The following is a 12,185-nucleotide window of genomic DNA, read 5'->3' on the forward strand; positions in this document are numbered from 1 at the left end:
CGGACCACCCAGAGAGCGTCCTTCACCGAGTTGATGATCCTCCAGGCACAGTTGATGTTCGTCTCGGTGTGCGTCCCGAGGAACAGGCCGTAGAGCACGGAGTCCCGCGTCACGGTGCTGCTCGGGATGAACCTCGACAAACACCACTGCATTTCTCTCCAGACTTCCTCTGCATAGGCACATTCCAGAAGGAGGTGTGTGACAGTCTCGTTCCCCTCCGCAGCCGCTTCAAGGGCAGCGTGCGGTGAGGCAGAGAGTCCGGGCGTGCATAAAGGATCTCACAGGCAGAGCCCTTCTCACCACCAGCTAAGGGAGATGTGGCTGCCACTGGCATTTGTTGCTGTTCCCTTGAACTGAGTGGCTTGTGGGGCCATTTCAGAGAGCAACCACATTGCTGTGAGTCTGGAGTCACGTCTCGGCCAGACCAGGTAAGGGTGGCAGATTTTCTTCCCTAAAGGACATGAGTGAACCAGATGGGTTTGATGATAGCAAACATAGTCAGCATCACTGAGACCAGAGTTATGTTTTGAATTTAGTCATTTAGTTTAAATGCCACTATCTGCCAAGCTGGAACATGTAGCAATGTCCCCATTAGCCGAGTTTAACGGTTTGCTGGCCCAGTGACTTTCCACACTCCCCTGGAATGTCTGCGAGTGGGGCAGGTAAGGGGACACACACAGGGAAAGAATGTAGGATGCTCAGTCTTTGCAATTGTCCATCAGGGTGGCGGTTCTTTCAACTTGTTCAACTTTACCTGAGGAAGGAGCAGTGCTCCGAAAGCTTGTGATTTCAAATAAATCTGTCGGACTGTAATTTGATGTCATGTGATTTTTAACTTTGTCCCAGCCCAACACTGGCACCTTCACATCACGGTTTTCTGTAACGCAAGTTTGCAGAGGATCACAACTACTGCGTTATAGTAAAACGCCCTGTACGGTGGCCAGTGTTCTAATGCAGCCAGAGCTGCATAACTAGGAAAATAGAAAGGAGCTTAAACTAAAAGGCATCAAATTTATGAACATGTGATAAATCAAAGAGTAGAAACATGGTGATAGAGAAAGTTTTTATTAGGGAAAATTATAAACAGATTGTGACAAGAAAGGATAGAGAGTGAAATCGAATAGTAACTCAACAGATAAGGGGTTACAAAAATAATAGAAACAATAAAGCTCAAGGCTCTGTATCCGAATGCATATAACATGTGGGAAAACAAAACTGAATGTGCAACTAAAAATGAATAAGTAAGATTGATAGCCACCACAGAGACCTGAATATTGACAGGTACAGGATATTTAAGAAGGACCAATAGCTTGGTATAGGTAACGAGGTAGCCCTGTTAATTAATTCTGATATTACCTTGATAGAGAGGGATGCCCCAAATTCAGAAAGCCATGATCTAGAATCATTTTATGTTGAGAAATGATAAAAGTAAGAGGTCATTTGTAACGGTGGTGTATAGATCCTTGAGGAGTAACCATATATCAGGACAGAATATAAAGGCAAAAATAATTTGATGTTGTGAAAAAGGCACAGGAGTAATCATTGGAGGTTTTAATCTAAAAAAGACTGGAAAAATCAGATAGTCACAAGGATAGCTGGGATGAGGAGTTCATCAAATAGAGCAGTCTATATTCGAATGGGTATTCTACACGAGATTAAATAATGATCTCACACGATGAATGCAAACATTCAAATATCACCCCATTAGTCTACTTTTGACATCAGTAAAGTGATGGAAGGTGTCACCAACAGTGCTCCCCATTTATCTGGATAAGTGCAGCTCCAGCAACACGCAGAAGTTGGACACCATCCAGGTGGACAATGACCTGCTTGATTGGCCGTTCAACCACAAACATCTATTCCCTCTACTACTGATGCTCAGTTGCAGCAGCGTACTATCGAGACTGCAAATATTTACCAAGGCTCTTTAAGACAGCACCTTAGAAACCCAAACTTCTACCACCCTGAAGGACAATGGCATCATATATATGGAAACATCACCCAGGCATGTCCAAAATAACAAAAACCAGGACAAGTTCAGCACAGTCAATTATCATTGTATTAGACTACACACAATCACCAATGAAGTGATGATAGGATCAGTCAACTTCTGACCTCATTGCAGCCTTGGTGAAACTTGAACAAAAGGACTGAATGAGATGAGGTGAGAATTAACTTACTAATATATGCAGGCATAAATTGATCTTTTTCTGGTTGGCAGGTTGTAATGAGTGGTGTATCACAGGGATCTGTGCCATGCTTTTGTCTATTTACAATTTACATCAATGAGCTTTGATGAAGGTATGGGGGCTAAGTGTGCTGATGACACAAAGGTATGTTCAATAGTAAGTTGTGAAGGGGACACAGAAGGCTATAAAGGACTGCACACGAGTTATGTGAGTGAACAAATGGAGTAGAATGTGACAAACTGTTCAATTGTCAATTTTTCCAGGTCGAGCTAAAATAAATATATATTATGTAAATAGTGAGAGATTACAGAACTGTGAGATGCAGAGATCTGGATGTTTTTATACATGTATCACAAAAGGAGAGCATACAGGGACAGTTAGTGATCAGGAAAGCGAATATTACATCATTGTGTACTGTAAGAGGAAATGAATGCAAATGTAGTGAGTTTCTGCTTCAGGACACTTATGACACCACACTTGGAATATTGTAGACAGTATAGCTTTGTATAAGTATTTAAATATATTTAAAGCAGGCCATAGGTTTACTAGACTAATACCTGGGATGAGCGGATTGGTTTTATGAGGAAAGGTTGGGATGCCAGGTTTGTATCTGCTGCAGTTTGGAGCAGTACGAGATGATTTGATTCTAGGACCCTGAGGAGGTTTGACAGAGTGGATGGAAAGAGTATGTTTCCTCTTTTGAGAGAATCTAGAGGGTCTTCTTTTTAAAAGAATTATTTAAGGCAAAGATAGATGTACAGGGCCCTTTTTTCATTGGTAGAAAGAACATTGTGTCAGTTTCAGTCTAACAAATTATGTGGTAGCTAATTTCTGGTTTATTCCTCAGAGCAATGCCTTGACCAAGTAGATTTAGCCTGCCTGGTTTCAATATAAACAAGTCTGCCAGTTAACTGTCAGTCATTGTGTAATGGGTACAGTCCATGGCAGTGCATCCACCAATCAGAGTCCGTTTCCCAACCAATCAGCATCCTCTTCTCACACAATACCAAATTTTGTTCCCATTATCATTGGTGTTGTAAATCTCCTGATGAATACAGAATTAAAACCTTCAACATGTCTCTGTTTTCAACAATACTTAAGATTTGTGTGACCGAACAAAGACAATTACACTTTATTACACTTAATTAAAGGCAATATTGTTGTGATTTATTTTTGTCTCGTACTCAAAATCTCCTCATCCACAAATAGCGTTTCCATTGAAAAATCAACCTAACCAGACAAGGCAGGCCCAAGCATTTCTTCTTAGAAGTAGCAAGAACCTTCAGGAACATGTAAGCGTGAAACCATCTGTTATGACTTTATCTGTCCGTGGAACCCTGCCTTCTAAAGGATATAATGCAGAACACAGTTTAATCAGAGACAGTGACAAATAGGGGCAATTATTGGTGCATCTGGTCTGTCTAATCTGCTTAAGGTAGATTCTCTCCATATATGATCCTGAACACAAATTGAATTGCTGGTGTGTCTATTGGAGGATATCGTTGCTTGTTTTATTTGTTCACCCACCTCATTCACAAGATCCTTTGAGATAATGTTATTAATGTTGTCTTAGGGCCTCAATACGGTGTCTATAAGTTATCCAGGCTTCCATGCTGAAGAGATATATATGGAGAGTCTTTGCTTGGTTGTGTCTGATTCTAATTTGGAGCCTGAGATCACAGTTTTGGAAGGTTTGTGTAGATGATGCACCATGGGCTGAGATAGATATTGGATAAGGGTGAGTACCTCTTACCAATGCCAGTTTTTCTTGGGATAGATAGCTTCCAAAATTTAGGAATTGAGACTCTTTTTTTTTTGCCAGTTTCACCTAGAATGTCAGTGGAAGACATTGCATTTTGATATATTAGATGCAAGCTCTTCAGAAACATTGGTTTTGCTGGTGCTCAGGGCAAGTCCCTATCTGTCCTTGACTTTGGTGAATATGTCCACTATCTGTTACAGTTTTTTCTCAGGTTAAGCCCGAATGCTTCATCAGCATATTGTAATTCTGTACAGAAGTGCTTAGCTTAGGTTTCGCTTTCAGCCTGGAGAGGATGCCAGATTTACCATATGTATGATAACTTATTTCTGCACCCTGACTGATCCTGGTATATTCCTGATGAAGGGCTTTTGCCCGAAACGTCGATTTTCCTGTTCCTCGGATGCTGCCTGACCTGCTGTGCTTTTCCAACACCACTCTGATCTGATCCTGGTATACTCAATTACAGCATTGCTCCAAGCAAGATTGAGAATAGTGTTGGTGAATGAAACTCCGTTATTTAACAGGGTAAGAGCCTCTCAGGTGTTATTGCACAATACTGTGATTTAAACATTGTCCCTTTGAAGCCTCACTCAGATTCAGAGATGTACTCTGGACAGAACAGAGTGACTGACAATAGGGCTATCTTACTGTAGCTGTTCAAGGTGTTAATGAGACCACTCCAGGAATACTGTGTAGTTTTCGTTTCTGTATTTAGAAAAGGATGGACTGACATTGGAGATAGTTCAAAATAAATTGACCAGGTTCATTCCTCGGTGAAGGGGTTGACTTATAAAGAATGTTTAAATGTTTAAAGAATGATTAAGCCTTTACACATCAGAGTTTAGGAGAACAGCAGTGATTTTATTGAAACATACACAATTCTGAGGGGGCTTGACAGGCTAGATGTTTAGAAGCTGGTTCCACTAGTGTGGGGACCACAAACGAAAGGACGTAGTTACAGAAAAAGGAGATATTACTTTAAGATGAAGATGCGAAGGAATTTCTTCTGCCAGAGAGTAGGAAATGTCTGGAATTTTCCAGCCCAGAGAGTTTGGAGGATAGATCGCTGAAAGTATTGAAAGAGGAGGTAGATTTTAAAATATTGGGAGGTTGAAGGCTATGAGGAGCTGAGGCCTGGAGCAGATCAGCCATGATCTTATTGAATGATGGAGCAGGTTTGAGGGGCCGAATAGCCTACTCTTAATCCTATTTCTTATGTTTTTATCCTGGATTCATTAGGGAAGCTAAACTTCAACAGCATCCTCCAAACCAATGATCTCTGGCATCTTGAAAGACACGGGCAACAGATGCAGAGCAATGCCACCACATAGTTACAACAAAACCCAGTTTCCCAGTGTACAATTTATCTAGCAGTCAAGTAGCCACACTTGGTTTTTTTCAATCTCCAAGTTTCTGAATTATTATGTTTCAATAGTTTTAGTTTATTGTCCTCTTTCTCATGATGTGGGTGTCACTGACAAGGCCAGCATCTTTAATCTTTAATCAATCGTTAATTACTCTTGAACAGAGAAGCTTGCTTGGCCATTTCAGAGAGCAGTGAACCACATTGCTGTGGGTCTGGACTCACATGTAGGCCAGACTGGGTAAGGATGGCAGACTTCCTTCTCTAAAGGACATGAGTGAACCAGTTTTTTTTAAATAATCAGTTATACTTGTCATAACCCCATTATATATTACCTTTATAATCCAGATTTATTAATGTCATTTATATTTAAATTAAATTAAAATGCTTCTGGAGTGGGACCTGAACCCATGTTTCTAGATCATTCCCTGGGTTTCTGGATTACAGGTCCATGTGACACAGGGATCGTGAGTTTTAATCACACCAGGCTGCACTGATCACATTTGAGGGAGTGCCATACTATTGGGAGTGCCATGTTTCAGATGAGATAATAAACCATCAACTGGTTTAGAGCAAGGGTGAGCACCCTGTTTTTCTGTGTCAATATTTAACCTTCAAACAACACTTAAAATAAATGATCTGGCTATTATCTCATTGCTCTTGGAACTTTGAAAGTTTTTTTCAAATAAAGGACAAAGTATGGAATACAAAATTAGATGGAGTTACATTGTTGGTTCAACATGTGGCCAAAAGATCACAAAACTTAGGAGCTGAAGTAGGCCAATCAGCCATTGAGACTGCTCTGCCCGTCTATGATCTGATCATCCTCAGCTCCACTTTGCTGCCTTTTCCCCATAACCATTGGTTCTCTCCCTGATTATAAATCTATCTCAGCCTTGAACGACTTAACAACTATGTACTATACTTGACATCCCAGCCTCAACAGCCCTCTGGGCAAAGAATTCCACAGACTCACTAGCCTATGGACCATGAGGTGAAGTTCAGGTTCCCTATAGCTCTGGACATTTATACTCATTAGCTGAATTGGGAAGAGCCCTCATGAGAGGGTTTGTTTGACACCATCTTCTGTATTTTGTATTAATTGTTGTTCAGCTTATTTGACAGTTTTCTCATTTTTTTCTATTCACAGTATTCACAAACCGGAAATCAAGTTCATCATTATCTTGGACAGGCGCCTGGATACGTGGACGTCCATCAAAGCAGCTCTGGTCCAGATTGCGGTGTGTAATTCATTTTCAGTTCACTCTTCAGTGCTTGTGATGAATAGGACTCTTTCTGTATTGGCTACTTTAACGTCTGATGTAAGAACAAGCAGCACCCAGGCAGTTGTTGCAGGATGTGACTATAAAGGGGACAGTTTCTCACCCCCCTTGAGTCTGTACAGCTATTCAATGCAATCATGGCTGATCTAATAATCGTCAGCTCAACTTTTCTGCCTTTTCCCCATAGCCCTTTATCTTGCTTCCTGATTAAAAATGTCTGTCTCAGTCTTGATTTGATTTATTGTCACGTGTACCTAAGTACAGTGAAAAGCTTTGTTCGTGAGCACTACGGACAGATTACAGTAAACAAGGACATACAGATTATAGGGAGCTCAGACAGAGTGAGACATACACTGCACAAAGCAAGATCAGCATGATGTGAAGTTAGAGAGCAGGGAAGAAGCTGTTCCTGAACTTGTTGGTGCGTGTGCTGAAGCTTCTGTATCTTCTGCCTGATGGAAGAGGTTGTAGGAGATCGTTACCGGGATGGGAGGCATCTTCGATGATGTTGACAGCTTTTCCGCGGCAGAGGAAACGGATGGAAGTTTGGCTCCTGTGATAGTCTGGGCTGTGCACACAACCTTCTGTCGTTCTTGAATATACTGAATGACCCACTAAGTGCTGGCAATGACAGTCTGAAATATCATGTCCCTTTCATTTGTGATGATCAGTTGCTTAGGAATATCAATAAATTGTTGGGAATACAATAGGATTCAAAATCCATTAAACATGGACTAAATCATGGACATTTGGCTATCTGACTTTGTACGTCATTGCCCAATTGGAAATGATATGGTGCCATTCAACCAAACAAAATCCTTACTTTCTCAGTGAACTTAAAAACAGCTTTACTAGTGCATTCTAAATGTGGGGAGTGAGTAATTGGGCCGGACTGAAAGTTTTTTCCCAAAAAACTGAGACTAATTGTGGATCATTGATCCAGGCAGCTACAGGTCTGAAGCAGGTTTCTCCATGGTGACTGTGGATGTTGTTTGAGGATATTGTGTTGGATTTTAAGTTTACATTTGGCAGGAGAAGGTGACTGATCTGAGCTTCCTGGCTGTGGTGACATTGATTGTTGTCAATTCTCACTCCACTATTGCTGAAGGTTTCAAATTGAGGGCTGTTTGAACAGAGTTGATGATCAGACCATAAGATGTAGGAGCAGAAAGAGGCCAGTCAGCCCACTGAGTCTGCTCCATCATTCAATGGCTGATCTGACAGTCCTCAACTCCACTTTCATGCCCTTTCCCATAACACTTGCTCCTCCAACTGAATAAATATCTGTCTGTCTCAGCCTTAAACATATTTAATGGCCCAATCTCAACAACCCTCTGCAGTAAAGTATTCCACAAATTCACTGTCCTCAGAAAGAGGAAATTCCTCCTCAGCTTTGCCTTAAATGTGTGACCCTTTATTCTGAGATTATACCTTCTGGCCTTAGACAATTCCACGAGGAAGCAATCTTTCCACATCTACCTTGTCAAGTCCCCCTAAGAATCTTGTCTGTTCCAATAAGGTCACCTCTCTCTTTTAAACTCCAACAAGTACAAGTTCAATCTAGGATTTTCCTGCTCCTCGGATGCTGCCTGACCGGCTGTGCTTTTCCAGCACCACTCTAATATAGACTCTGGTTTCCAGCATCTGCAGTCCCCACTTTTGCCTAGTTGATTTTAACCTTACTGCGAATCCTCTTGCGAGGATGCCTACCTTAAAGAAGTTCTCCTCCTCTCTCCACAAAAATCTCAGTGAGTCTCTCTCTCATTGCAACCCCCAGGTCATCTCCTCTGCTGGATTTTCCTGCTCCTCAGATGCTGCCTGACTGGCTGTGCTTTTCCAGCATCACTCTAATCTAGACTCTGGTTTCCAGCATCTGCAGTCCTCACTTTTGACAAATTCAATCTAGACAATCTGCCCTCAGAAAACAGTCCCTCCATAGTTGATTTCAGCCAAGCAAACCACCTCTGGACTGCCTCCAATGCCAGTATATCTTTTCTGAGATAAGTGCCCCTGTATGACTAGTAGCTTGTACAGTTTTTCTGCATTACCTCAGTTTTTTTTCCAACATTATATTCCATCTCCCATCTTTTTGCACACTCACTTCACATGTTTGTGTCACTCTGAAGGCTCTTTATGTTATCCTCACTACTTGCCTTTGCACCTTTTTTTGTGTCTTTTGCAAATTTGCTAATAATACATTCACTTTCCTCATCCAAGTCATGAATCTATATGGTAAATAATTGTGAGCTAGTTTTCACAAGCTGCCATTCTGAAAATGCAATACTCTGTCTTCTATTGATCAGCCAATCCTCTAACCATGCTTATACTATCCATAGGCTCTTATTAAAAAGCCTATTGTGTGAAAACCAAATATATTACATCCATTGCTTCCCTTTATCTTGTTTGTTACCACATGTGCTGACTGAACATTCCCTTTCCCCTGACTGCCAATTCCTTCCTCCCTTCAAGCATTAACTCCTCTCCCTCTTGGTATCCTCTCCCACAGCCTTATACCCTCCTGAAATACGGCACAGGTACAAGATAAGAACACAGAGCTAATAGTGGAACACATAATCTGGAAATGCTTCTCCAATTCCCTCAACTGGTTGAATCAAAGGATTACATTTATACATCCCAAAATGTTTTAGGCTGATTTAGTACTTTTGAAGTTTAGCATTGATGATGATCAGATGGTCTGTTTTTGTGATACTTATCCAAATGCAAATATTACTGATGACACCAGCAAGATCTCTTTTGCCATCCATTTGAGAGGGCTCATAGGCCCTCAGTTTAATATTCCAGCCAAAAGACAACGGCTCTCTGACTGAGCAGCCCTCTCTCAATACTGTACTGAGTTCTGCAGCAGGACTTAGTGTCATAGAGTCACAGAGATGTACAGCACGGAAACTGATCCTTCGGTCCAACTCATCCATGTCGACTAGATATCCCAACCTAATCTAGTCCCATTTGTCAGCACTTAACCCATATCCCTCCCAACCCTTCCTATTCATATACCCATCCACATGCCTTTTAAATGTTGCAATTGTACCAGCCTCCACCACTTCCTCTGGCAGCTCATTCCATACACATGAACAAGTTGCCCCTTGGTTCTCTTTTAAAGTTTTCCCCTCTCACCTTAACCTATGCCCTCTAGTTCTGGACTCATCCACTCCCAAAGGAAAATACCTTGTCTAGGACTTGAACCAATTATCATCGACCAAAACTGAGGCCTATAAAACCTTTGTTTCCCATATGGCAATTTAGCCAGGAGACCATCTCCGCCCTCGTCTGATTGTCCCCTCTGTTTCCAATTCAGTTTATGTAACATGAAATGAAAACCTTAGAGCTAGCTTGGAACTTGTGGCTGGTGTGGGTTGAAGGAAAGTTTGTTTAGGTGACATTGTTAATTAACTTCCACTGTTGTTTAATGTTTAATTGTAGTCCAAGGTTTCCATGGGATTTAATTAAGACAATATATTTGAAATTTAAAAAAGTAAAGTTACCATCATGTGAAAACAATATATTTGGAATGAAAACAAAAAAATACTGGAAACACTTAGCAAGTTAAGTGGCATCTGTGAAGAGAGACAATATTGCAGGACAATAATTTTTGAATGGAACAATATGATGTTGTAGGCAGAAAGTGTTTAAAATAAATGCAGAACCAGGAAAGAGGGTAGATAATATGCAGTGGCTACCGTGTTAGGATGGAGAGCAACAGGATTCAGTGATAAAATCAGTTCAACATACAAGACAAAAGGAAATGCTCATAGAAAATGTAGAAAGCTGGGACCAGAGAAGATGCAATTGGAAGCCTTGCCTTTCCACATTCAACATTCAATCCTTCCTCTGTACCTTTACTGCTGGGAAGGGCAAGAGAATAGTGGGGTGACACCAACACCTCCAACTCTGCCACCATGTTGTTCAGGATTCTTATCACTGTATCCTTCAGGAAGTCTGATTATATCACGGAGATCACTACCAACATTGATCATCAAGAAGACAGCTCACCACCACCTGCCCAGGGCATCTGGGTGGAAACCATGCCAACAGACCAAGAAAAAGAACAAGCAATAAATGTATTCAGTTTTTTTTATTCACTTGTGGGATGTGGGCATTGCTGGCTGAATCAACATTTATTTCCAGTCCCTAGCTGCCCTTGAAAAGGTGGTGGTCAGCTTCCTTCTTCAATCACTGCAGTCCATGTGCTGTGGGTTGATCCACAATGCCCTTAGGGATATAATTTCTGGATTCTGACCCAGCGACAACAAAGGAACAGCGATATGTTTCCAAGTCAGGATGGTAGTGGCTTGAAGGGGACCTTGGAGGGTGGAGGTGGTCCCATGTGTCACCTGCCCTTGTCCTTCTATATAGAAGTGGTCATGGGTTTGGAAGGTGCTGTCTAAGGATCTTTGTTGAATTTCTGCAATGCATCTTGTCGATAGCATTAGGGTTCGGGTTAAGGTTACGCTGCTACTGAGCCTCAGTGGTGGAGGGAGTGGATGTTTGTAGATGTGGTGCCAATCAAGCAGGCTACTTTGTTTATGGTATCAAGCTTCTTGAGTATTGTTTGAGATGCACTCATCCAAGCAAATGTTACTTGTTACTTGACAGCCTAAACCTGGATACTGTCCAGATTTTGTTGCATTTGAACCATAGACTGCTTCAGTATTTAAGGAGTGCTGAATATTGTACAATCATTAGCAATCATCCCCACTTCTGACCTTATGATGGAGGGAACATCATTGATGAAGCAGCTGCAGATGGTTGGTCTTAGGACACTACCTTAAGGAACTCCTGCAGAGATGTCCTAGAGCTGAGATGACTGACCTCCACCAACCACGACCACCTGGCTCTGTGTCAGGTATGACTCTAACTAGTGGAGAGCTTTACCCAGATTCCCATTGATTCCAAATCCAATCCAAAGAACTGCAGATGCTGGAAATCGGAAACAAAAACAGAAATTGCTGGAAAAACCCAGCAGGTCCAGCGGCATGTGTGGAGAGAAAGCAGAGTGCATTTTTCAGCTTCAGTGACTCTTCTTCAGTCCCTTTCTTCCTGATGCCCATTGATTCCAGGGCTTCTTGATGCCACATTCATTTGACTGCAGCCTTAATGACAAGGGGCATCACTCTCCCCTCCCCTCTGGAATTAAGCTCTTTTGTCCATGTTTGAAGCAAGGCTGGAATGAGGTCTGAGACAAAAAAGCTGCAGATACTGGAACCCAAAGTAGACAGACAGGAGACGGGATCAGGAGGTGGGGAAGTCGACGTTTCGGGTGGAACCCTTCTTCAGGACTGGGGGTGGGTGTAGGGGGAGCTGCAGATAAAGGGGGAGGCGGAGGCAGGGTGGTGAAGTGGGGACAGGTGAAGACAGGTAAAGGGTATGACCTGCAGGAATGAATGAATCCGGTTGGTGGCAGGGAGCAGTGGAAGTGAGGGGGAGGGACTGGGATGGGAGGGAGATTATTTGAAATTGGAGAACTCAATGTTGAGTCCTCTCAGGGCTGCAGGCTGCCGAGGCGTAAGATGAGGTGTTGTTCTTCCAATTTACATTTTGGTTATTGTTGTGGCAATGGAAGAGGCCAA

The 12,185-nt window shown here is 42.1% G+C and overlaps 1 protein-coding gene across 1 annotated transcript in view; it reads left to right on the forward strand.

Moving 5' to 3' along the window:
• mcf2a (MCF.2 cell line derived transforming sequence a) overlaps window positions 1–12,185 on the forward strand; it is a 175,636-nt gene that overhangs the window by 49,581 nt on the left and 113,870 nt on the right. Inside the window, exon 4 of the mRNA XM_043705219.1 lies at window positions 6,465–6,555. Within this exon, the coding sequence (XP_043561154.1) occupies window positions 6,465–6,555 (91 nt within the window). The remainder of the gene's footprint in view (window positions 1–6,464; window positions 6,556–12,185) is intronic.

The sequence above is a fragment of the Chiloscyllium plagiosum genome, chromosome 15, assembly GCF_004010195.1.
Source record: "Chiloscyllium plagiosum isolate BGI_BamShark_2017 chromosome 15, ASM401019v2, whole genome shotgun sequence".
Taxonomy (NCBI): domain Eukaryota; kingdom Metazoa; phylum Chordata; class Chondrichthyes; order Orectolobiformes; family Hemiscylliidae; genus Chiloscyllium; species Chiloscyllium plagiosum.